Source organism: Falco peregrinus, chromosome 3, assembly GCF_023634155.1.
Source record: "Falco peregrinus isolate bFalPer1 chromosome 3, bFalPer1.pri, whole genome shotgun sequence".
Lineage (NCBI taxonomy): Eukaryota > Metazoa > Chordata > Aves > Falconiformes > Falconidae > Falco > Falco peregrinus.
The window spans coordinates 2620377-2644585 of NC_073723.1; the positions used below are offsets into that span (position 1 = coordinate 2620377).

At 42.7% G+C, this 24209-nt stretch overlaps 1 protein-coding gene across 4 annotated transcripts in view; it reads right to left on the reverse strand.

Moving 5' to 3' along the window:
* Positions 1 to 24209, reverse strand: part of ZFAT (zinc finger and AT-hook domain containing) — a 145095-nt gene that overhangs the window by 85273 nt on the left and 35613 nt on the right. Inside the window, exon 1 of one of the 4 annotated variants that reach the window (XM_055798402.1) lies at positions 11260 to 11572. The exons of 2 other annotated variants lie outside the window; for them this stretch is intronic. In XM_055798402.1, the coding sequence (XP_055654377.1) occupies positions 11260 to 11278 (19 nt within the window). In that variant the 5' untranslated portion in view covers positions 11279 to 11572. Of the gene's footprint in view, positions 1 to 10571; positions 10961 to 11259; positions 11573 to 24209 lie in introns of those variants that run through there. One more of the 4 variants, XM_013298959.3, reaches the window with a different exon arrangement.

A 24209-nucleotide genomic window follows, 5' to 3' on the forward strand; every position in this document is an offset into this window, starting at 1 on the left:
CTGTAACCAGAACTCACACACTATTTTATCTCTCACTCCTTCCAGTAATGCCTTGGAGATGGGCACAAGAGCAAGAAGAATCCCCAAAAGTCTCTGTGGTTGTTTAAAGTGCCTGATTACACAAGGCTTCAAACAGAAGTAAAGCTGGAACAAACCCAGAAGTGAGCAGACCAGCTGGCAGAGAACAGTACGACTGTCAGAAAAGGTGCAGAAAGCATCAGGAGACTGTGCAGAAGATGCATGTGCTTTGCTCAGAGGTGAGACAGAAACAAAACTGATTAAAGAAATTATTTTTATTCTAGGAAGCATGACTGGAAAAGGAGGTCAGGTAGCAAGAGGATAAACCGTGCTGATCACATGCCTAAACAACTAGATGAGGAGTAAGCAAACAGTAATTGATTAACCAGTTGCTAATTAGGTGGTGTAGCAATAGAGCAATGAATTATAGTCAATTAACTGTAAAAATCAAATAAGCAATAAGTTAATTAGCTATGCAGGGAATCAATGATTAATTAGTGAATAATTAATTATGTAGGAAATCAACAGAGCAATTAATTAGACAGCAATTAAATATGCAGAGAAAGAAAGGAACAGTAATCAAGTATGCAGGTAAACAAACAACAGGAATTTCAGCCAAAACCACTTTGGAACATTCCGTTCACTAAACGTGCTTTGTGTTAATTCATTATCTTCAGTTTTGCCCATACAAACTGCACTAAGTGTACACTGAAATAAGTAATACCAGTTACTTTCCTCTTAAATGGAAAAGTGGAAAATTAAGCTGTAAGTGAAGCCTTTTTTTTTTTTAATTCTTCCACAGACCTCAACATATTTCATAATTAGTATTTTTTTTCTTTACACTGAGCATGTATATAGTAAAAGAAAATTAACAAATGCCTTACTTAAAAAATAGCAAGCTGCAGACTAGGAAACAGGTTCCCTTATTCCCAATCCCCTTCACAAAGCATAAAACAGTATCTGTGCTGTTTTGCTTTAAAGTTGGAGTGAGGAGGAAAGAAGGGGGAGAAAGAAGCCCTTATCTTAGAAAAATCACCGAAATGAACAGTATTTAAGGGATTCAGCTAATATATTATTGTCATATATTCTTTTGAACATTGTATGACAAAACCTAGTCCAGAGTTCATTTTAACTAATCACAAACTTTCATTTTGCATAAAAAGTAGGCTGGGGTTAGGTACAGCTTATTTTTAAATAAGGATTTTCACAAGAAATGCAGCACAAGGGAACAAATCTGTATTCATATGCCGTAAATCATTCTAATGTATCCAAAGTGTTTCTATCACTCTCTCCAATGCAGACCACAAACTTCTGTAACAGCTTTAGAAGTTCTGCAACTGTTAAAAGGAACTAGAACTCTGTAGTTAAATACAAAAATAAAAAAAAAACCCCACACCAGATATCTATTGGCCAGTGGAATAACAAAGGTGATCGTACACATGCTTATGCACCTGGTCAGCCTTCCTAAAATACACAGCAATAAAGTTCAGTATATGAGTAACTACTTATTTCCTTCTAAACTTACAACAGAGCTGAAACAGACCTTGCTGCCTCATCACCATCAAATCCTTCAACAAGAACTTTCTCCAATTAAAAATCTTATACATCATTCTTAGACTAGAACACTGTTGGGTTTTTTCTTTTTTTTTTTTTTAATGACAATTAGGTATTTGTGATTGTATTAGAGACCATTAGTAATGCTGATGGTGAAAGTGAAAAAAATAAAGTGTATTAAATCTAAAAGACTTCCATCTTCAGCATACCGGATACTATCTTTATTCTCAGTTTAATAACTCCTTTATCTCTCAAGTTATATGTTTCCAGTTTACCCCTCCCCCACTTCCTATCATGCGTTTTTAACCTTCCCCCTTCTGCCTCTTGTATCTCTTAGGCCATGCTCTCTAAGAGACTTTTTTTCTGTCTTCTTGTTCCTTACTACCCACTTCCAAGCTTTCAATGTAACTACTCACGTTAACTTGTACTTCTGCTTCCAACCTCCTTTCTTCTTGCAGCTACAAGAACTTTGCCCCTCTCTGCTGAGGCCTGGTTGGAATCCAACAGTACTCATTCTTAGCTTAAAATCTTCAAGGTAAACATAGCTTCCAGGTTTCACAAGAGGTAGACAGGTCAGATCTAAAGCTATCACAGTCTTCATTGGGCATATTTTACTGTACAGCTACTAGACATCTGCCTCACTGAATCCTGCCAGAAGATTCAGGTATTCTTAAGCCAGGTTAAATAAGAAACTGTATCTTTATTTCCAGGGTTAACACCCAGTTACACCACAGAGAAAACCAGGTACCTACTCCAACGGTCCTTCTTCTGGTAATGAAACAATTTAAACTACTGCTTTGCCATTTTCTACACCAGCAAATCAGCAAGAGGATCTCCAGGTACTTAACCATTGATGTGGTTCCTCACATGGTCGATCCTGAACTTCCTTTGCTTCTATCTTCATCTACAAGCACATCATGGTTTACAAAGAAAGGACTTATGGTGGTATTAAGTTTCTTTATGGAACCGGCTGGAATTATTAGAAACATAAACACATGTCTTCAGCTCAGAGTCACATCATTGGGTCTATTCTCCTTCTCCTACTTCCATGACCCTGGCTCCTTCTCCAGTGTCTGGCTGCATTTCCAATTTGTTGTGGGTCACTTAACTCCCCGCTCCAGTTCACAGGCAGCTCAGTAAGAGCTAATGGGGCAGTGCAGCAGGGAGCACAGGCGGCCCTGACACTCAGTCACTTCACCTGATGTGCAGGTCCACAGGACCGCTTACTCTTCACCACTCAGATTTTCCAACTCTGTAGTAAGTCATGTCATAGCATGCAACACCTGTCGTAAATTCTATTATTAGGTGAAAGCCCTTAAAAATAAATGGACGAATGTCCTTCTTCTGTTATGCATCCAACGGTACAGCCAGGAAACTGGATGTAGTGAGCCAAGAATGAGGTAAGAAACATCAACTTCTTAAAAAAAAGGCTTCAGTCTTTTTTTTATCATTTGTAAGGGTATGCTGAAGGTGCCACTCTGCATCATTAAGACTATCTAATCAAGGAACTTTTCAATGCAAAAGAGTACAATAAGTTAATGGGATAAACGATGAACAAGAATACACTGACACACAAACCTGGCAGATGAGATAACAGACTATGCCAAGGAACAGAACTCTCCAGTTACTAACTGATGGGACACCAAGAAACTGCAGGCACAGCTTTGGAGAAGGCTACCTGGACTTTGTAACTGGTAAAAAAAGAGAAACAAGAAGATTTGGGGTAGTTGAGGAGCATCTGTGGGACTATGCGTACTTGGTTTACATGGCAAGGTTTTGGTAGCAGAGGGGAGGCTGCAGGGCTGGCTTTTGTGAGAAGACACCAGGAGCTGCCCCCATGTCAGACAGAGCCAGCTCCAACAGAGCCATTATTGCCCAAGCCTGAGTCCATCAGCGGCATTGATAGTGCCTCTGGGATAACGTATTTAAGAAAGGGTAAAAACCCATTGCACAACAGATGGGAGAGAGGAGTGAGAAAAACATGAGAGGAACAGCCCTGGAGAACCAAGACCTGAGAAGAAAGAGGGGCAGGAGTTGTTCCAGGTACTGGAGCAGAGATTCTCCGGCAGCCCATGGTGAAGCCCATGGTGAGGCAGGTTGTCCCCCTGCAGCCCATGGAGGTCTATGGTGGAGCAGATCCCCACCTGCAGCCCAAGGAGGGCCCCACACTGGAGTAAGTGGATGTGCCCTGAGGGAAGCTGCAACATGCAGAGAGGAACCCACGCAGGAGCAGGCTCCTGGCAGGAGCCATGGTCCATGGAGGGGAGGCACACGAACAGGTTTTCTGGCAGGACCTGTGGCCCCATGGGGGACCCACGCTGCGGAGCAGCCCATTCATGAAAGACCATACCCTGTGGAAAGGACCCACTGGAACAGTTTGTCAAGAACTGTCTCCCATGGGAGGGACCCCATGCTGGAGTAGGGGAAGAGCGTGAGACAGAAGGAGCAGCAGAGTCAAAGTGTTACGAGCTGACCACAACCCCCATTCACCATCTCTACCTCCAGCCACTGGGATGGGACCACTATGTGTCTAAACCTCCCCTGGGGCAACTTGGGTCCATTTTCTCTTGTCCCGTTGGCTGTTACCTGGGAGAAGAGACCGAACCCCACCTGCCTACAGCCCCCTGTCAGGTAGCTGTAAGGAACAATAAGGTCCCTCCTGAGCCTCCTTTTCTCCAGGCTGAACAACCCCAGTTCCCTCAGCTTCTCCTCAGGAGACTTGTGCTCCAGACCCTGCACCAGCTCCATCGACCTTTTCTTGCACATGCTCCAGCATCTGTATGTCCTTCTTGAAGTAAGGAGCCCAAAACTGAATGTGAACACAGGATTCGAGGTGTGGCCTCACCAGTGCCAAGTACAGGGGGACATTTACTGCCCCAGTCCTGCCGGCCACACTGTCTCTGATACAGGCCAGGATGCCATTGGCCTTTCTGGCCACCTGGGCACACTGCTGGCTCATGGTCAGCCAGATGTCAGCCAATACCCCCAAGTTCCTTTCCCCTCAGGCAGCTTTCCAGCCACTCTGCCCCAAGCCTGCAGCGCTGTGTGGGGTTGGTGTGACCCAAGTGCAGGACCCGGCACTGAGCCTTGTTGAACCTCATACAACTGGCCTTGGCCCATCAGTCCAGCCTGTCCAGATCCCTCTGCAGAGCCTTCCTACCCTCAAGCAGATCAACACTCCCACACAACTTGGTGCCATCTCCGGACTTATAAGGGTGCACTCACTCCCGTCATCCAGATCATTGATCAGACAAACAGGACTGGCCCCAGGACTGAGCCCTGGGGCACACCACTTGTGACCGGTCACCAGCTGGATGTAACTCCATCCACCACCCCTCTTTGGGCTCGGCCATCCAGCCAGCTTTTAACCCAGCACAGAGCACACCCATCCGAGCCATGAGCTGCCAGTGTCTCCAGGAGATGCTGTGGGAGATGGTGTCAAAGGCTTTACTGAGGTCCAGGTCGACAACATCCACAGCCTTTCCCTCATCCAGGAAGTGGGTCACCTTGTCATAGGAGGAGATCAGGTTTGTCAAGAAGGACTTGCCTTTCATAAACTCACACTGGCTGGGCCTGAAACCCTGGCTGTCCTGCACATGCAGGTATGAGAATAACTGAGAAAACACCAGGGTTTCTGTTCAAACCTCAAGTGCCATAAGAAGTGGCCACAATTCTTCCAATACAACTTTTGTTTTTATTAAAGAATGCTTCATACACAAATGCTGAGCATGTAAGATATTCAAGTGTTTAAGAACAATTAACAACACTTTTCCTTTATAGCTTCTTTAGGTAACAGTATGGAAATTGTGAAATAATATGAAAGCAACAGGTAAAAAGCCAACGATTTGTGTTTAATACAAGCAACATTATTTCTCAGCAAAAAAATGGTTTGAACTGAACATAAAAGAATAGGCAGACACAGTACATATTGTACACATACATATGATATCCTATACTAATCTCAAATACATTAAAAGCATTATTCTTAGACATCAGATCTTATTCCTTTGTGCGTGTTAAGAGATTTTTTCATTTTAATGCTATTTCAAATATGTGAAATTTTCAAAAACATGTTATAATGCAGCTCTGATTTTTATTGCTTCACTGGAGGGACATTTTTTTTGTTGTTCGTTTTTTTACTTAAACTAAACTTTATTTAAAAAAGAAATCAAAATATTTTTCAAAATACTGTGAAACGTAAGATAACATGTTTTCAATACCTTCAAGTAATGAATACTATTTAATAATTTCAGTAAAATTTAAGTAACTGTCAGCTGCATTTTCTATGTTACAAAAAAGGATCACCAAATGAATGTAAGTTTTGGTAACATACACTTCAATCTCAGAAGGCTGTATTTAGCCAGATTTATTCCCTAAACCTCTTCCTTGACCTTAAATATTTTAGTTATCATTTTAATAAAGACATTGGTATAAACTAATTTTATTTCTCTTGTGTTTGATAGAGTAAAAAAATATAAGTAAACCAATACTTGTTTCCTGCCACTTTCTCTACTGTGGTTCATAAATAAAATTAATATGCAGGGTTATGGCATATCTCCAAATCAAAAGTATTATCCTCAGTAAGCATTAAGGAAAAAAGTATATAAAACGTGCCACTATTTGCTACTGCAAGAATGCCATGTTCAAAACTAACAAATTAACTGTACTAAAAGCAACAGGTGAGAGACAAGAGAACACTGTTTTAGGGCTTTCTTTATCTGAATTTGAACTATTCTGAACAGTAAGCAACTACTTTTTTAATTCACCAGCATAGGAGGACTACTGAGACAAAACCCGCAATACAGAACACATTCAATCAAAGAAAAGGAGTGCTTGACATTGTCTTTTCTCACTTTTAGGTGCTAAATAAAATCAGGACAATTTAATTATCATCAGTTAAAATAAAAAAAAAGCTGTTTGTGGCATTTAACATTAAGAAAGTAAGTTATGGTAATGTTGATATAGGATGCATTCCTGCAAAAACTGAAAGATGATACTAAAATCAATACAGCTTAATACAGTTTTATGAAAAACCTAATCATGTACATTCAACATTTTTTCTAACAAGGCCACAAGTTTAGTTTACAAGGTAAACTACATCTATAGACGCTCTCAGATATTACAGGGAGGTACACAGTATATAAGACTAAATTTCACTTAAGTCTGTAAATGTCTCCGATTAAGAAATAAACTGCATTTCATGCATGACAGTGCTGTTGTGAGCACTGTATATACCTGCTGTTGTATATACCTAATGGCACGTTACGACTTGAGAAAAAATATAGAGGAGCACCGAGCTTCTTCATCCAACCCAAAATGTAAAAGATTATGAAGACATTTTTCAATTAAACACTGATGGGTAGATGACAAGTGCAAAAGGCCACAAAGATGAAGTTGATTCACCTTTCAGCGGTAAGATCATGAAGCTTATTTTCACATGAAAGATGACATAGAAGTTAAAACTTAACCGGAAACAACAAAAAACAGTCGAAACAAATCATTCAGTTTGTTTTCCATTTCTTTGTAGTTGCTTTTAAAAAGCTGAATCTACTTACTACTACAATAATGCAAAAATCCTAACAAGGTGCCAAAATCAGAATGGCTAGCTGTAGACAAGGATTATTGACAGACACGCATTCAAACAAGTTTCTAGAAAATATTGCTGTAATGCCAGTGGGACACTACGACCTGAAAATACTGAGGACAGAAAGTAGGCTGTATTGTTTGTGAAGCAATGCCATCTGTTAGAAGCTGCTTAGGGCCAAATCTGATTAACAGTCTATTTTAACAAGTAACAGAATCCCTGCGGAATGAAATACTCACATTGTAGAGAAAAGCACAGCATTAGGACACATAAGCAACAGTCCGACCACAATGGTAAGAATGACTGTGACACATTGAAGGGGATAAAAGAGATTACAAAACCAGAAACAACAATATATTGTAGGCTTCAATTACCCTTATGCAGATTGGTTAAATGCCAGGATGGGACAGGATGCCAAAATTAAATGTTTAGACACCATTAATGACTGCTTCATGCACCAAGCAGTCGGGAAACCACATGATGAGAAACAGTTCTTGACTTTATCAGAAGTAAAAAACAGAACCCCATTCAATGTGCCCTTAAGTGAGACGTAACCATGATTAATGGACTCAACAATCCTTTAAAAGAGTGATAAACAGCCAAATGTTTGTGTTTAACTTCAACAATGTGAACTATATGAAGATAAAAAGCATCTTAAAACAAAAAGCACAAAAAGGTCTAAAAAGGTTCCACGAAGAGTTAAATCCTTGAAAGCAGCATGAAGACTATTTAAAAGCATCATATTCAAGTACAGCTAAATAGCAGTGTAAGGAAGCTTTAGTAGAAGAAAGCATCTTTATATAAGTCAAACTTTTGCCAAACCAGGAAAACAAAAAAAGATTGTAAATTGCATTAAATTTAATGCAGTAAGGCAGGTCAGTAAGGATAATTTTATCAACTTGAAAAATAAAAAGCAGAATGCAGCAATTTTTTTTAAAACACCTCAACAGTAACAAGCCTGCCTGAGAGCCTGTGTTGTAAAAAGTAACCTGTGTGTGAAAGGACCCTTCAAAGAAAGTGAGACCATAGCAAAACAAACTTTTCCATTTGCTGTTGTTCTGTAGGGGTTTGGAGGGGTTTTCTAGGAGAGATCTCTCAATTATGGCAAACATTTTAAAGACAGCCTCAAAATGAAGCTAAGAACTGCGCTACTCAAAACCTTACAGTTATAATAGACAATCCTATAAAACTGATGGTCCTATAACACATAGACCTATACAGAAAAGAAGATTACTGCTGCAAAAGTCCATACCGGGCTTATGTCTTTGGATACTGTTCCTCTAATATGAAAAAATAAAAAATGTAACAACAACAACAATAATAATAATAATATTTTAAAGTACAGAAATAAGAACAACAAGCAAGCAGCTAAATAAATTAGAATTTTTCTGCCTGGAAAGGATGGAACTGAGACATGAAGAAAAGGCAAAGCATAAAATGAGGAACTACAACATCATGTGTGTCATGGAGGCAATAATCAGCAAATGATCCCTCTGAAACTACTGTCTGCTCTTTTAGCTCATCTCTCCCTGCTGCTGCACTGGGAGGAGCAGAGAGTATGAAAGGAGGCAGTTCTGCATGTAACTGTTAGGGTGGGTACATGTTTGCTTGGTGTTAAAAATTCTTAGAAGGAAAGTCCTTCAAGAACTAGTAAGTGGAAAGATGCTAGTGGTGGCTCAGCCAGCCTGTAGAAGGAGAGAGTATTCTGGACAAGTATCACTGTGTGCTTGCCCGGTTCTTACGCTTCTCTATACAGACAGGCATCATGAGTCACTTTTGAGAGGTACGTGTCAGGCGTGCCACAAAATTAAGATCCAGATTATTGATACTTTCTTAGATTTTTTTTTAAGTTGCAGTGTGACCAATACACAATGTAGACTTTAACACAGCTCAGTTACTCTAGCATTCATATACTGTAGTATTTCACCAGTATAACACAGTACCTCTGAAAATCTCCAAATATTTGACATAGAGACATCATTTTCTCCAATACAAAGGTAAAGAAACAGACTTAGTAAGACTAGAGTTCCACTTTTCAGTAGATCAATTTTAGAAGATTAACTTGAGTTATCGGAAGACTAAGCATCCAGGTTACAGCAAGTGGTTTCAGACTTAGTCTAAGATACCACCAGAGACCAGAACCTGCCTCATGCCACATGATGAAACAGCCACCCCAACAGGAAAAGGGCTCAAGGCTCTTATCTCTCTTTGCCTGAAGCTGTCTTCACACCCTCACCTCAGATAACAAAACATACTGTATTTAATTAGTCTGTTACTAGATTTGTAAAAAAAAAAATTCGAAAAGGACTGAAGTTTAACTAATGAAGGCAAATAAAAGGGTTTTTTTTTTCTTTTATACACAACAGCTTTACAAATGCTCCTGGAAAAAGTTACATAAAAGTTCTTCAAAAGAAGTTGATGAGTGCCTAGACACATTTATGTTGGCTAGAATATACAAAATTCAGAACTGGAATACAAAGATTGTTCTGATAACTAGGAAATTAAACTATTTGCAGCAGTTTAGAATAACCAGTTTACCAAACATATAAACAAGGTAGTTTATCCATCCTTTAAAAAAAAAAAAGCCTAAATAGATGTGCTTATAGTAAGACTTTTGTCATTTTTTACGTTCTAAGATCGCCCTCATGTGGTTCAATGCAACGCTGCTGAAGTTGCCGGTAAAATATACTGTCGTACAGTACAGTAGCATCAGCCACCCTACCGGAGATAACGACAACACTGGGAACCTCTCAAATAAGCCCGAACTACATGATCAGCCACCGACTCCAGGATGCCCTGGCTGAAATTCTCCAACCCTGATTTTTGGAAGCACACGTAACAGAAATGCATCAGAGGTCAGACACAGTTCACCAGTTGCAGTACCAAACAGACTGGGCTCATTGACAGTTCTAACCACCCTCAGAACATTTTTTGTTATTGGATAAATGTTATTAAATAAAATGTGCTTGAATAAATACGAATTTATTAATAACAGTAGTAGTGGTAAGAGAACTACCTTCTCATCTAAAGTTGGATGAGAAAATATAAAACAGTCCTGGAATGATTTTACAACAGCACTTAAATAACACAGCACCTGTTCGATATTCTGCTATTCAGGTACAAGTTAATTCTCCCGACAGGGCTCTTCTCCTTGGCATAAAATCCTGTTTGAGTTGCAAACTCACTGTCTGTAAGTACTGCACAGGACACCAGAAGTGACTTAGGATTTTAAAAATTAAAGTGTCATCTCAGGGAATGACAACCAAAAGCCATTTCGAGTACACAGTGTAATTAACTTGCATTAAACTATTACTACATCACGAACTTGTACTGCAAGGAGCGCACGGGGATTGTGAAATGCAGAAAGCAGGTAACAAAATCACCACGGCTATCACGCCTGCGTGATTTTACTCACACGTTTAATCCCCATGAAAAGTCAGGCCAATACAAGGCACGTACAGGCCGAGATGACAAGGCAGCGGAAGCCCCTGACTCCGGTACGTGCCGCCCGCCGCTCAGCTCTCAGGCTCCCCACCTAGAATCATTTACACCAGCTGCCAAAGGCAGGCGGCAGTGGGGGAAACGCCGCCGTGCGACTCGTTCCACACAAACCGCGGGCAGCCCGCCCGCCGCTCGTTCCCCTACGCGCTCCCGACCAGGAGCGACGGGGCAGGTGCCCCCGCCGGCGCCCCCTGACCGCGGAGGGACCCGCGGGGCCGCACGGCCTCGCCCGCCTCCTCTGCCAGCGACCCGCACGGGCACGGGGCGGCCCAGCGCCCTCCCCGCCCCCGCCCTGGGGCGCCCCCGGCCCAGGCCTCGGCCCGCCCCGGCAGGCGGCTCCACAGCCCCGGGGCTCCCGGCAGCCGCTGCCCCCCCGCCCCCGCCGTGCCGCCAGCGGTCGGGAGAGGACGGCTGGGGTAGGGGGAGCCGCCGGTGAGGGAACTACTTCTCGTGCGGACGGAACGTGACGAGAGACTCCCACCGGAACTACTTTCTCCCCCCACAGCCCCCGTCAGCGCCGGCCCTGCTGTAAGAGGATCCGTGCGCGCTCCCCCGCCCTCCCCGGCCCGCCGCTTCGGCCGGCCCCGCGCCGCCCCGCTCACCTGCAGCCGCAGCCTCCATAACCGCGGCGGGGAAGGGGCGGGGGCGGCGGGGGAGCTGACCGACAGCCAGGCGGCGCGGCCTGGTTTGAAAAGAAGGGGCGGGGGGGAAGAAGGGGAAAAACAAAAATCACTTCCGCGCCAGCCCGCCGGCCTCGCGTAGGCCTCCCCTTTTGGTAAAAAAAATATTATTTTAATCGGTGGGGCCGGTGGGGTGAGACTGGCCGGGCGGCGCGTTATGGCGAATCTGCCGCGTCCGACACGGCGGCGGCTTCCTCAGCGACGTCGCACAGAGAGCGCGAGGGCAGGGCGGGGGAGGGGGCGGGGCGCGAGGGCAGGGCGGGAGCGCGCGCACCGCCCCGCGGCTGGGCCACCGCCCTCGGACGGCGCCTGCGCGGTGGCCTCAGGGCCGCCTCACGGGCCGCGGCGGGCCCGCCGCACGGCCAGCCTCAGCCGCACGGGCCTGCGGGCCCGGCGGGGACAGGGCTTAGACAAGCGGGGGACTCCCCCGGGCACCGCCTAAGCCGCCGCCGGCCCGAGGCCGCGCCCCCCCCCCCCCCTCCCCCGCGCGGGCCCGGAGCTGCCCCAGCCCCCTGAGGAGCGTGGGACCTGCCCAGTTCGCGCTGGCACAGCCTGGCGACAACCAGAGTCGCCTTAATTTATCACCAATGGTTACAAACGTGTGTCTTAATGAACCTAGTAGATCTGCATATTTACAGCAAGGTAATCGGACAAGCTTGGAAGAAAATAGTTTCCACCACGTTAATAAGTCCATAAACAATGACGACTTGCAGTTCAGGTGGATATTTAGCCTCATACCCAAGACCATGAGTTTTGCAAGTTAATTTTTCAGAACTGCTGCATTTGCCTTGGAGAGCAGTATACCAACATCTATCAACAGTCCGGTGCTCCCAAGTTATAGATTTGAGTATTGAATTATTTCTTCAGCTTTCCTTTTTTTTTTTTTTAATAGGAACTTAAAAGATGGGTACTTCCATGCCAGAGCACAACTAGTGCCACTGGAATACTCAAACACCCGCTTCTGCCTCATATTTTTCTTTTGTTTCTACACCAATAAACCACTGAATATCTCTTAAATCATCACAAGCATTGTATGTGTTCAATATTAATGAATTTAGTATTAAACTCCATAATGTCTGCTACTATAGTTAATTTCAGTACAAATGACTGTATAGGAATCTCATTATCCTTCCTAAACATTTTTTGTGTGTCATACTGTAGATGTAAACTTAAGTTTAAAGAGTAAAAACTGTGAAAACAAGAATTAATTTCAGTGTTAATTACAGTAATAAACCTAAATAATTTCCTGTTGTAAGGGGAATAATACATACATATTAACTGAGAAATAGCTTGTAGAAATATTTTTTAAACATCACTGCTTATATCTCATTGGGAGGAGTACAATGCAGCCACAGGCAGAAGGCCACAAACCCTATGTATTTCTTAGTCCAACGAAACAATTTTTAATCTAGGAAGTATCTGTGTGATGATTCATGTCATAAATATTGACTGCGGAGCCCCAGACCAGATTCACCCCAGCTCTGGGACAGCCATCTCTGCCCCCACTCGGACAGTTTCTGACTATTTCTGCTGCGTTCCACTGTAACATTACTTGTGCAAGCACGGTGATCTTCCTGCTGGGCTAGAAACAGCCTCTCTACCCCCACCACATCTCAAAAAACGGTGGGGGCTAGTATCTGCAATTTTCCTTGCCCCGCCCCGCCCCCCATGCCTTTTCTGCTGGATGCTGAAATAACCAGGATCTTTAGCCTAACAGCCAGCCTCAGAGTTTTACCCAATGCTTTATTCTTGGTAGAATCTTTTGGCCTGGACAGAAAAATCCCTCACGTAGAAGGGCTCATTGAAGCAAATGCCCTTAGATCAGATATAAAAGACAGAGAACAAACTACAGCCTTGTAGCCAAAAGGAAGGTGGGTGCCTGTTACTTAACTCACCGGCACCTACAGAAAGCTGTCAAGAATCTAGCAGTGGTGGGAGTGCAGAGATGTCTTACAGAAATGCTGAGTTCATTGCGAATAGAAGCATGAGTGTTGGGAGCAGAGGGAGCTGGCAAAGGGCAGGTGCTCAGCAGGTGGTTGACACCGTGGCACTTCTGCACATAGCTCCTCAAGAGATCCAGACTGGGATTGCTTTCCCAGTCAGAGGGGTCACAGTGCCCAGGGAAGACTCCAGACAGTAGATCAGCTGTGTTGCCAGGGGCTTGGGGTGGGGCAAGACGAATGCACCAAAGATGAAAGTTACTGTCAATTCCTAAACAGCACAGAAGACGCAACCAAACACCAAGCCTGACAATCAAGGAACAAGCAGGAAACATGATGGGTCTCAGCAGCCTGTGCCCCTTGTCCTCCACGTAACCACAAGTAATTCTGGCCAGACTACCTGAGCAATCATCCTTGCTGCTCGTGCATATGAAAGGGCAAGTGTGAGGAAGAGCAAGCGTTTGTGTGTAAAACAAGGTCACCTCTCCCAGCTGGTGTCACTAATTGTGGCGTTAAACAGTCTTGGTATTGAGTTTTGCTACAGGAGTTGCTACAGGTGCTGGAAGAGGGCTTGGCCAGAGCCCAGTGGAGTCTTAGGCCCCATCAGAAAGACTCTGAGCAGCTGTACTCTACCAGTGTTCACCCCACCGATACTCAGAATGACTTACATGAGACAGCTAATACGGGAACGTGTGCCTTAGAACTTACGTCAGACCCAAATACAAGGCAGAAGGGAACAATGACCAGAACTTTCCAGAGGCTATGATCATGCACCTCTGCTAAATTACTTCATTTGTCTCCTCTAACCTGAAAGACAGAGCAACATTACAGCACAGTCATGCATGCATATTCTCACCTGATGAGCAGCAACATTTTGGAATCTTTGTCTTTAGCTTACTGCCTTGACTTGCCCTCGTCATCTTTCAGACCCCTACTTCTAGTGTCCCTTTTGCCCCTCTTCCCACCCCTTCTCACTCCTGCACCTACCGTCTTCTAGAGAATGTTTCCTACTAGGAGCAATAAAGATGAAAGCACATTCATGCTTAGGCGCTCACCACCCATGAAAGGAAAGGACTATGTTCTTTTTTAGGACATGAGTAATACTCATCCTCACCTTGGCATTGAAAGAACATTCTCTGGTCCTTGAGTCACCAAGCCTTACCACAGCTAGTAGGGTGGATTCTCCTGCCAAGAAAAGTTATTGTCCCAAATCTTTGACCTAGTTAGAACCACTGTTGAGCATCAGTATGACACGTGGTTTGTTACTTTTTGCATACAGTTATTGCATACAGTCCTGCTTTGCACAATCACAAGCCTGTGTAAAAGGCCATATTAATAAAGGTTTGTTCTTTACTAAAGACAAAAAATCAGAGCTGGAATCTCTGAGCTTTGGTGTCTGGCCCAGTCAAAATGTTCTGGGAGCTCTGTCTCTTGGAGGTCAGAAGAGAAGGAGAAAAACTATGTGTCTGGCCAGGTCACAGAGCCACATTAAAGCAAAGGTTTTGTAGCTCCGAATCACAATTTCTATAGTTTAAACAAAAATACCCTCAGGTTCTTCCAGAAATTCCACCACATGGCCATCATATTAAAACCCACCTAATTTGTCACCAGCATGAGTTCGGAGGCAGCACAGTCCCCAGCTGACCCAGCTAACAGGATAACTAGCATCAACTGCCCTCTCCGAGTAGACGACAGCTCTTGCCTGAAAAGGGAATCTGATCCTGGGCTGTTTATCATTCTGTCCTAGTTTCCTTACTGACTAAATTCAAGGTCCACTCTGCTCATGCATTCCCTGTCTCTCCTGTGTATCTCCTTGTCTGACCCTTTTTTTGGTACCTTTCAGCTCCCAGTTTTCATTTGCAGGAATATCTTTTCCCGTTTTCCTTAAAGGCTCTTTCCAGGTACTCTCTGCACTTACTCTCCCAGCCCAGCTTGTGTTAGCCACTCACAGATGCGCCCCTGCACACACAGGAATTCATCAAACACAGCTACCAGCTCCCTCTCTTCAGTCCTCTAAGCGGTTCCTTGTTCTGGCCTTCACACCTAACTGATACCAGTTGACTTCTTCTTAACCAACTCTCATTTAATAATAACGAAAAACCCTACAGAGTGCTAGACAATGCAAGTTTCACATATAGAGCAAGTTAAGTATTGTATAGGGCTTCAGCCTGCTTCAGGAGCTGGAATCCACGAAGAGAGTGTAGACGCCCTTACTGGGGGCACAGCAGATGCAGACTCCTCCTGTTCCCCATTATGTGGTTTGGCTTTATTCACAAAGAATAAAAAAAGCACCGTAGTGAAAACGTGTATTCACAAGTGTGAAACCAGAGTGCACCTTGCTTAGCTGTTCAGTAAGAGTGGTCCCACAGAATTAAAGTTGTAAAATCAGTAACGAGGTAGAATTAGTGCTGCCTTGTACAGCTTTCGTTTCCATTTGGGTTTGCATAAGCTATTTCTGGGAATCTTTAACATCACAGTCCTATACTGCGTTTGTGCAGGATCTCTGACTCATTTAGCATTGTTGACGTACCTGACCTAGATAGCAATCAGGGCTACTTAGCAAAGGGGTTTGTCTGCAAATCAAGACTCTGCCTCATTTGTCACAGAAGCTGGAAAATACTGAGAAGTAAACATGAGGGTTTTATAAAGGGAAATCAGGAACAGATTTTTCAGGAGGATACTACTTTTCCCAAAGAGTCCTTTTATGATATAGAAACACTGTTCATTAACTGTGTCTTCCTCCTTTTCTGGTTGCTCACCACAGTGCAAAAGCTTTGAAAAGTATCACGTATTTCTGTAGTTGAGAATTTTAGCATCTGTGCTTAAATGTGGTAATTGCTTTTAAAAACCCTCCTCCTAGCTGTCTTGAACATAGAAAGATAGGGAAAATTTTTACTCTAAACTTCAGTGCTTCACTTTCCCTTCCCCCCCACCCCCCTCCAAGCGTTTTGTGAAAAAAAAGCGATTTCTGTTGAAGCAGTGTATCAATATGAATGCCCAAACAGCACCCACAACAAAATTAAGGCACAGGGAGGATGCAAAGCTCTATAGAGGACACACGCCAAGTGCTATTTCACTGCCTAAGTGCATCAGTAGTCCTGTGAGAGAAAACAGTAAGTTATATGACCACAGACCTAAGGATCAGCAAAACAACAACAACCACCAAACAACAACAACAAAACCAACCAAAACACAACAACCTAAAAAACCCCAACAAAAGAAGTCAGCAAGAGGATAAAACCAGAAGTATGCCGACTGGCTTGACTTCAACACTTAGTGAGCCTCCAAGTGCTTGACTTTCCAACCTTACTGTTTTTTATTATAATACCAGTATTTTAAGATAAAAATCCTTTAGCACTTAATGAAGTAGACTGCATAATGCATTTTAACAGAAGTGTAGACCTCCTATCTATGACAAACTAAATATTGTAAGAAATATTGGAATAAAATAAAATACATTCAGGTCAATTTTGTGTACCTTTGCTGCAGAATTGAAGAAACCAACCCAAAACATCTGTTGGGGGTTTTTTTATTAATACAAGGAACCCTACGGTACATACGCACTTTACTCTGTGTGACCTTACTGTGCTTCCTTGCAAGCAATTTTTTGGGGAAGTACAAAATTCTCACTGAATTCATAGTGTTGTTCTCTGGTTTCATAAGTTTTTAAAAGAGCAGTTTGACCAAAAAGCAGTTTTAGACAAGCATCAAACAGTCACGTGAAGGTTCCCCCACTTTTTTCATGAGAAAGGGCACTGCAGGAAGGGACAGTTGAGATCTCAATGAGATAATTCAGGAAGTCTTATAAACAGCACTACTTTTATACATTTTTTCCCCCTTTTGATTAGCACACCAAGAGTTATGATTATTTTCTTTAGGGATAAGAAGTATTTTATTGGATGTTAAAGAATAAAACATTGATAAACTAAGTTGTTATTCTTTCATGTAGTTAATATATTTTAATGTAACTGATCTTTGATAAATGATTCTTTCAAGCTGATGTGTTAATACTAATTAGAGTATTTACTACTTGAAGCCCCCTTTCTCATGTTTCCACTTTGAGAGGCATCTTGATTACTGCTGAACTTTAAAAACAACTTCCAGAACTTAATTTTATTTTTTTTAATTGCTAGAGCAGAAGGTTTCTCTTCCTCCTCCTCAAAACTGAATGCTTGGAACCAAAAATACGAGTATTTACAAATACAAGTAGTACCATACCACACACTGCAGCATTCAGCATTCCCCATGTCACTGCAGTTCCTATTTCTAGGCTGCCCTGGGGGTCGCTTTGAGGTCACAGTGCTCATCACCAGCTTTGAGGTCACAGTGCTCATTGCCAGCTTTGAGGACATGGTGCTCATCGCCCAGGACACGGTGCTCATGGCCAGAGCCTGGCCCGCGTGGTTACCCCGTGACACCTGCTCCAGCAGCTGCGCAGTGGCAGTGGGTGGCAAACATCATTAGCCAGCAAATAGCCTAACCAGCAGCCCTGCTACTGAAACAACTTTTCAAATGACACACTCAGAATATACTCTAGATTAACGGCCACTTCACAGTCCTGCAATGCCAGCCTCAGTCAGAAGTCCAGCCATGTAAGCCACGGACACTTCATTCCAGGCTTACCTTCCTCAGTGCAGGGCACTGCACTTCCCTGGTGCCAAAATGGTTCGATGCTCTTTTCACGCTTTTCCCCCCGAGCTGTTCAGTCCTCCTTGCCAGTGAGTTTATTGCTGTCTAACTATACCCATCAAACTCGGTGCGGCCAAGCGCTCTATATTCAGTTTGCAAAATAATCTACATACAAAACTTGTTTAAAAAGATCTGTTTCTAACCTGGATTAGGTCTCTTAACCAGCCCACAGACAACTGCGTGGAAACAGGAGAGCAAACAGGAGAAGAGTGGGAAAGGGAATTGTATCACTATTCGTTAGTTCATAACATCTCTTCTTTAATTTTAGTTGCTTAAACTGGTTTAAAACCAATCACCGTAACTATCAGCTTTCATTTTACACTGCAGAAACAGTCCGAGTCCATCACCTTCACCTCCAACTCAGAGACCTGGGTGAAGGTATTACCATGTAGAGAACATGTTTCATTATTTTTAAAATAAAAGCAACATTGGTTACTGCGAACAAAGGCTGAAGTTTGTTAAGTAACTAAGTAGGTCTTCCTGGCTTTTGTAAACTGTTCTTCCACTAAGGGAAAACTCTAGCCGTGTGTACAGCTGTGGAGGTATTCAACAGTGTCCATTTCAGAGGGAGTCTGGGAGAGGACATGGAGAACATTCTCGAAGTATTTTAATACATAATTTAGTGTATCTAAAGTATATAATTTAAGTTTAAAAAAAAAACGAATAAAAACATGGGTTCTTCAAAAAATAAGCTCAAAGCACTACATTAAACAAAAATATTAGGTGTTCGAAGTGAATTTACCTTTACCTTCTTGTGAATAATGCTGCCCTTTATCCCTGTTTCATCAGTTTGATCATCTGTGTGGCAAAAGTCAGATCACCACTACACAGATTTAAGAGGAATTTTCAAAGCTATTCAGCACATTTTTGACCTCACTTTTATTTTCCCATTGATTTCAATGGAAAAACAACCCAAGCTAATGCTGTGCACTTTTGGAAGGCCCACCTGAAAATGCAAAGGAAATGAATGTTCAGAAATTATCAGAGGCTGTTTTGCAATTAGTTTTTTGCTTAAGGAAAAAAAAAAAAAAAAGTTGTCATCGTTTTACTGTAAATGCTTATTTTTTTTCCCCCACAGTATCTATTTAGAGTAACTGTATCTGCTTGTTATTTCTATCTGTTATGTTTAATGTGGAGTTCCATGTTTAGGACTGTCTAACTGCTGTTTTCTTGTTACAGAACATTAACTTTATGCTTCCAGTAACAACTTTATAATGAAAATGCTAATAAAAATGGGACAGTGCAAACTGCACATTTACAAATCTCTCCAGAGCTTAGTGTGAGGCTTATCATAATTCTTGCCATCTCAGGATTGTGTAGTCTACTGATACTGATTACACTGCACAGTTAATTTAAAAATTATCTCCTGCAGGCCTGAGAGAAAGGCAATGATTATAAATAACTTCAGAAACAAATATATACATACGGAAAATGATTCTAATAAACAGATTGCAGTTTTCCTGGTGTAGCAACATATTTACTGCAGGACTTAGAAATACCCCATATTAATCACATTTCCGCTTGCAGGTTTAGACTTTAATCCTATTACAACTGTACAGCATGTTTTTCCTTTGCTAGGTGATGTCAGACTGTCTAGAGCAAGCAGCGCAGCTGGAACACTGTGCAGACTCGAATGGCATTTTTCCTTGTTCTTTTAAGGGCTCTTTGATCGGGGGTTGCTTTCTTACGCAGGCTCCTGTGAGACAAGAAATTATGTTCAAAAATGAAAGTTAAGGAGAAAAGTTATGCACTGTTTCTAGTTTGCTAGTACAAAATGAATAGCACGCAGCTGGGCTGAGACAGAAACGCATGTGGGAAGTAAACCTTGCCAGAAGCTTTTCAAAATGCAGCACTGTCAGAAGATCGTACTTGTGATGATGTGTAAAAATAATTAAAAAATACAATGCAACATCCAAAGAACACCCCGATTTAATTCTCTTCACCTTTACTGTAGTTCAGGGGAAAATGACACACATATATATATATATATATATATGTACTAAATACCAGAAAGTAAATTCATAGTACAAATGGCATATTTTCAATACCACCATGAGACAGTGGCATTGAAAAAGGCACAAAGGCAGGTGTAGAAGACAGATCTTTGTCACCAAATTCCTACTGGGAAAGTTGCCACAGCTCCCACTGAACAGCGAGCTATTTATAGGATGGTAGAGCAGAGAGGAAAAACAGCACCAGTCACACTGGTTTTGATTTATTAACTTTACAGTAGGAGTTTGACAACCATGCTATACCCAAACTGCAAACCATACAAATCTGACAGTTCCTACATGATTTGTATGATTTTGATTTGATTAGCTGTTGCATCATATGTTTGGCTTCAGCAGACTACTGTTCTATTCTTAATCTTCATCAATTTTCTGCAAGATTAGCATGTCATTAAATAATACATACCTTAAGTTCCCTCCGAGGAAAGCGAAAACCACCACCACTACCTACCTAAACAGTTTTAGTTGCTCCAATTAAATAATACATACATTTGCATATATATTCTACCTACACACCACATTACCCGTGTTCTTACCCACATTTTGTGCTACTCAAGTGCATGCCTCATCCTTCAGTTACTGCTGGTGCTCCTCCACCCTGCCCCAATAAGCTACAATAGGATGTGGCACGCCTTCACCTATCCATCAAGCTCAATGCTTGAGGCAACCGTAAATTTGTTCGGTACTCATTACTAAAACTGTATTAAACCTACAAGGAACAGTACACATATATTACAATATCCCTGGGGCTTTCACCCAGAGAAGGAGAAAGGAAAACTAATGGGTATTTCCTTATAAACTAATAAAAGGTAGTTTGTTTATTGGAAGCTCTCCTTTTCTGGTAAAAAATACAGCACCTGTTAGTTATAAAGAGGGTAAAAAAAATAACCACTGTTAGTTATACTCTGACGGTTGTCTTTTTTTCAAATACATGCGAGTGAATGTTTTTAAATCAAAGACCACTGTTCTTTCTCAGACAAAACCACCACAGAAGTCGGACAGCCTGCAAGCGTAGCATTCACTATCCCTATTCTTCTAGGTTATTTTTTTACATAAGACATATGTAAAATTATGTCATACATAATTAAAGAATTTCCCATTCTTGGGGATTGGAAAAGGCACCCTTCAGTGCCCTCAGCTCACAAGCAACTCCCAACCCATTTCCACCGGCGCCTGAAGTCAGATGCTGGGCTTTTTACTTTCCTCTCCTGACTGTCCGGAGAAGCACAACGATAGAAGGAAAAAATCTGCAGCTGAAATCTTCAGCGCCTGTTTGCCTACAGCTCCTAGAGGTCTGCAGAAGCATTCAGATTTTTCCAGTGGCTGCAGAAGGCGACTGATGGGACTACCATGACCGTCTAAACAACACTTCAAAGGAGCACACACCTACTTACAAAACAAGGTAAAAGAAAGTGAAGGTATCTGACTAGTGTCATGTCAGTATCCTTGATTTGCTCTTTAGGCTTTGCATATTACATTGCAACTTCCACAATTGTTAACAGCCCAATAATGTACTCTTCAACACAGTAAGTACTGATGGCAGAAAAATATCCTTAAAAAGGGAAACGCTGTAGTTAATTCCTTTTTCTAAGTAATATTGCTTGACTGGCAAAAAGTCCTGTCATCACCTATTTGTTCTTTACTCTTTACAAGAAGGAAAACACACACACTCCACAGTGTTTGTGGGTCTTTTAACCAAAACCCCTCCATCTCTCTTACAGCTGAATTTTGAAGGTAGTATAGAGGTTACACCACAAAATGTTTTAAGGAAAACTTAATTTTACAAGTCTCCTAAAATCACGAATACTGCTCATCTTTTGAATACTCCATGTATTCCATGTAATGACATGTAATGTAATGATAACAACACTGGGATGCATAGCCTACAGGAACTCTGCGTCAGAGAAGATGACTTAATTTCTCTAAACTCCGTCTACCAGGGCTGACAGAGGCTCCACTGAAACTCCTTAGCTGGTATAAGCTCTTTGAATGTCCTGGTTTATTACTCCTTCAGTTTAAGCTGCTGTCTTCAGGTATCGTATTTCCGAAACAAGTAACTGCTCTATCTGGCACTGTTCTCTTGGCCATGCTACCAGGGTTTTCCTCATCCAATAATGTTTCGTTTTCCCCCTCCTCCCTGATAAAAACTTGTGGAGTGTTTAATTTCTAACTCCAGTGCTCTAATGAGATAATTGCTCAAATTGGAGGGTAAAAGAAAGTGAGTTTTGTAGCTTCTACACCTGAATATTTCCCCCATCTTCAATATGTTCTTTAGATCATTTTCTTTGAAGGTTTAGCTGTATTTCTTTCTGCCTCATTTCTCTTTCTCTGAAAGAACAGCACAGCACAGTTGCATAAGATGTAAAGTGCAGTGCCTAAAAACCATCTGCTCAGTCTGCTTTCATTAGTGCATCACATCAAGGGTTTCAGGGTTTTTTGGGTTTATTTTTGTAACACAGATACCATTACTTAAATGTCTAATAAAAATACAAGAGTTTGTTTTTCATGTTCTTACAGGGAAGCTATGCTAATATATTATTCAGCCATGTCATCTCAGCTGTCAGTTTTGCGAAACTTATGATTAAACCCACTTAAGTGTTGTGTACACTTCACCTGCTTTACATGACTGTCTACATTAGCTCATGTTTTGTGTCTCCTGATATATTCTCGACCATAACTGAAGCCTGATGATAAGCTTATTCATATTAATGAAAACCAGAAGAAAATACCTTAGAAATCAGTGAAGTCACCCAGATGTAGTGGAATTTAATGGAGTCAGAATCTGGCCTTCAGTTACAACTACAGATTGATGAAATGCTCTCAAGTCAGCGCTACTATTCTGCTATAAAAACAACCATTAAATCTAACTAATAGGAGTGAGCTATCACTGAGATGAAGCCATTAGTTTAGCATGGCCTCCCTTACCCGTTTTTCTAGCAGAAATGCTGCAGCTCAAACAAAAATTCAGGGAAGATCGGTACTCTAGGATCTTCTAGTATCCCATCTGGATTCACTGGAGGAAATGCATCTGGGGATTAGCAGAACCTTCACGTACCTTGCGGTTCCCACGTGTGCAGGCCATGTCTGCGAGAGCTTCAGTACCGAAGCTGCCATGAAAGGTCAGAGCCTGGCACGGCACAAACCTCCACCTGCCCACTGTCACAGAGACACGCGTGTCAGCTCCTCTCCCTGACTCCAGAAAGGCACGGAAGGCTCCTCATCCCCATCGCTGGGGGAGCCCAGATAGCGACCTTCCATCCACAAGGGCAAACGGAAGCCTGTCATCAACGGCTTCAGGGAAGGCTTGGAGTATCACTTGGATCTCCCTCCCGCCTTCCCCCACCAAAAGGCTAATGCCTACACCTAAAAGCTACCAGCCTGGCAATGAAGTCTGCAGCCCTTCCTCTCCTACCTTGTCTGCCTCCCCCACCCACTTGGCCCGTCTGACAGACGCTTCCTTCCTTCCCCCAACAATCAGTTTGGAACTGTGGAAACTCAACCTTCCTTTCCACCACCTACAAGCCCATACAGATCCCTGGACAACCTTTCCCAGTCACCTCTTACAGAATACGCGATGCCCTGGAGATTCTCCTGTTCCTCTTCTCTTGGAGGGAAGCAGCACCATCAGTAGTCTGGGAGAGAGCCGTAACGTGGCTGTGGAGTCGGTGGAAGATCCTCACTCACCAAGGTGTATCAGAGAGCAACTGCAAACAACTGAGTGTCTTCCCAATCCCTCCACCTTCAGGTATGGCAATGACCGTCACCACGGTCACACCTAACTAGGATGTACTGCTGGCAAGACAGCAGGGCTGAATGGCACAGCTAGAGGAAGGAGGGCAAGAAACAGACGAGAGCAAAGCAGGAATCGAGTAAGACCACGCCATTTAATAACAACTTGGATTGATTATACCCATCCCTCAGCTTTCCTTTGGAGAGTGCAGAACTGGGTCCTTCCAAAACAGTCATCCCTGAGTTTTAAGACTGCTTTGCTTCAAGAACAACTCCTACTAGCCCACCAAGTTGGCTCTAGCCGTCCTAGTGGCCTTTAACACCACCCAAGTAATGACACCATTGCACCCTCGGGCACCAGAATACACCCCCACCATCACCCCAGGCATGCAACACGTACCTCGGTTTATCCTGCCCTGCGACCACACTCCAATGAGCTACAGCACAGCCCCCTGCCACCAGACGCTGCCAAAAGGAAAGGAGGGAACCCCCACCCGCATGTTGG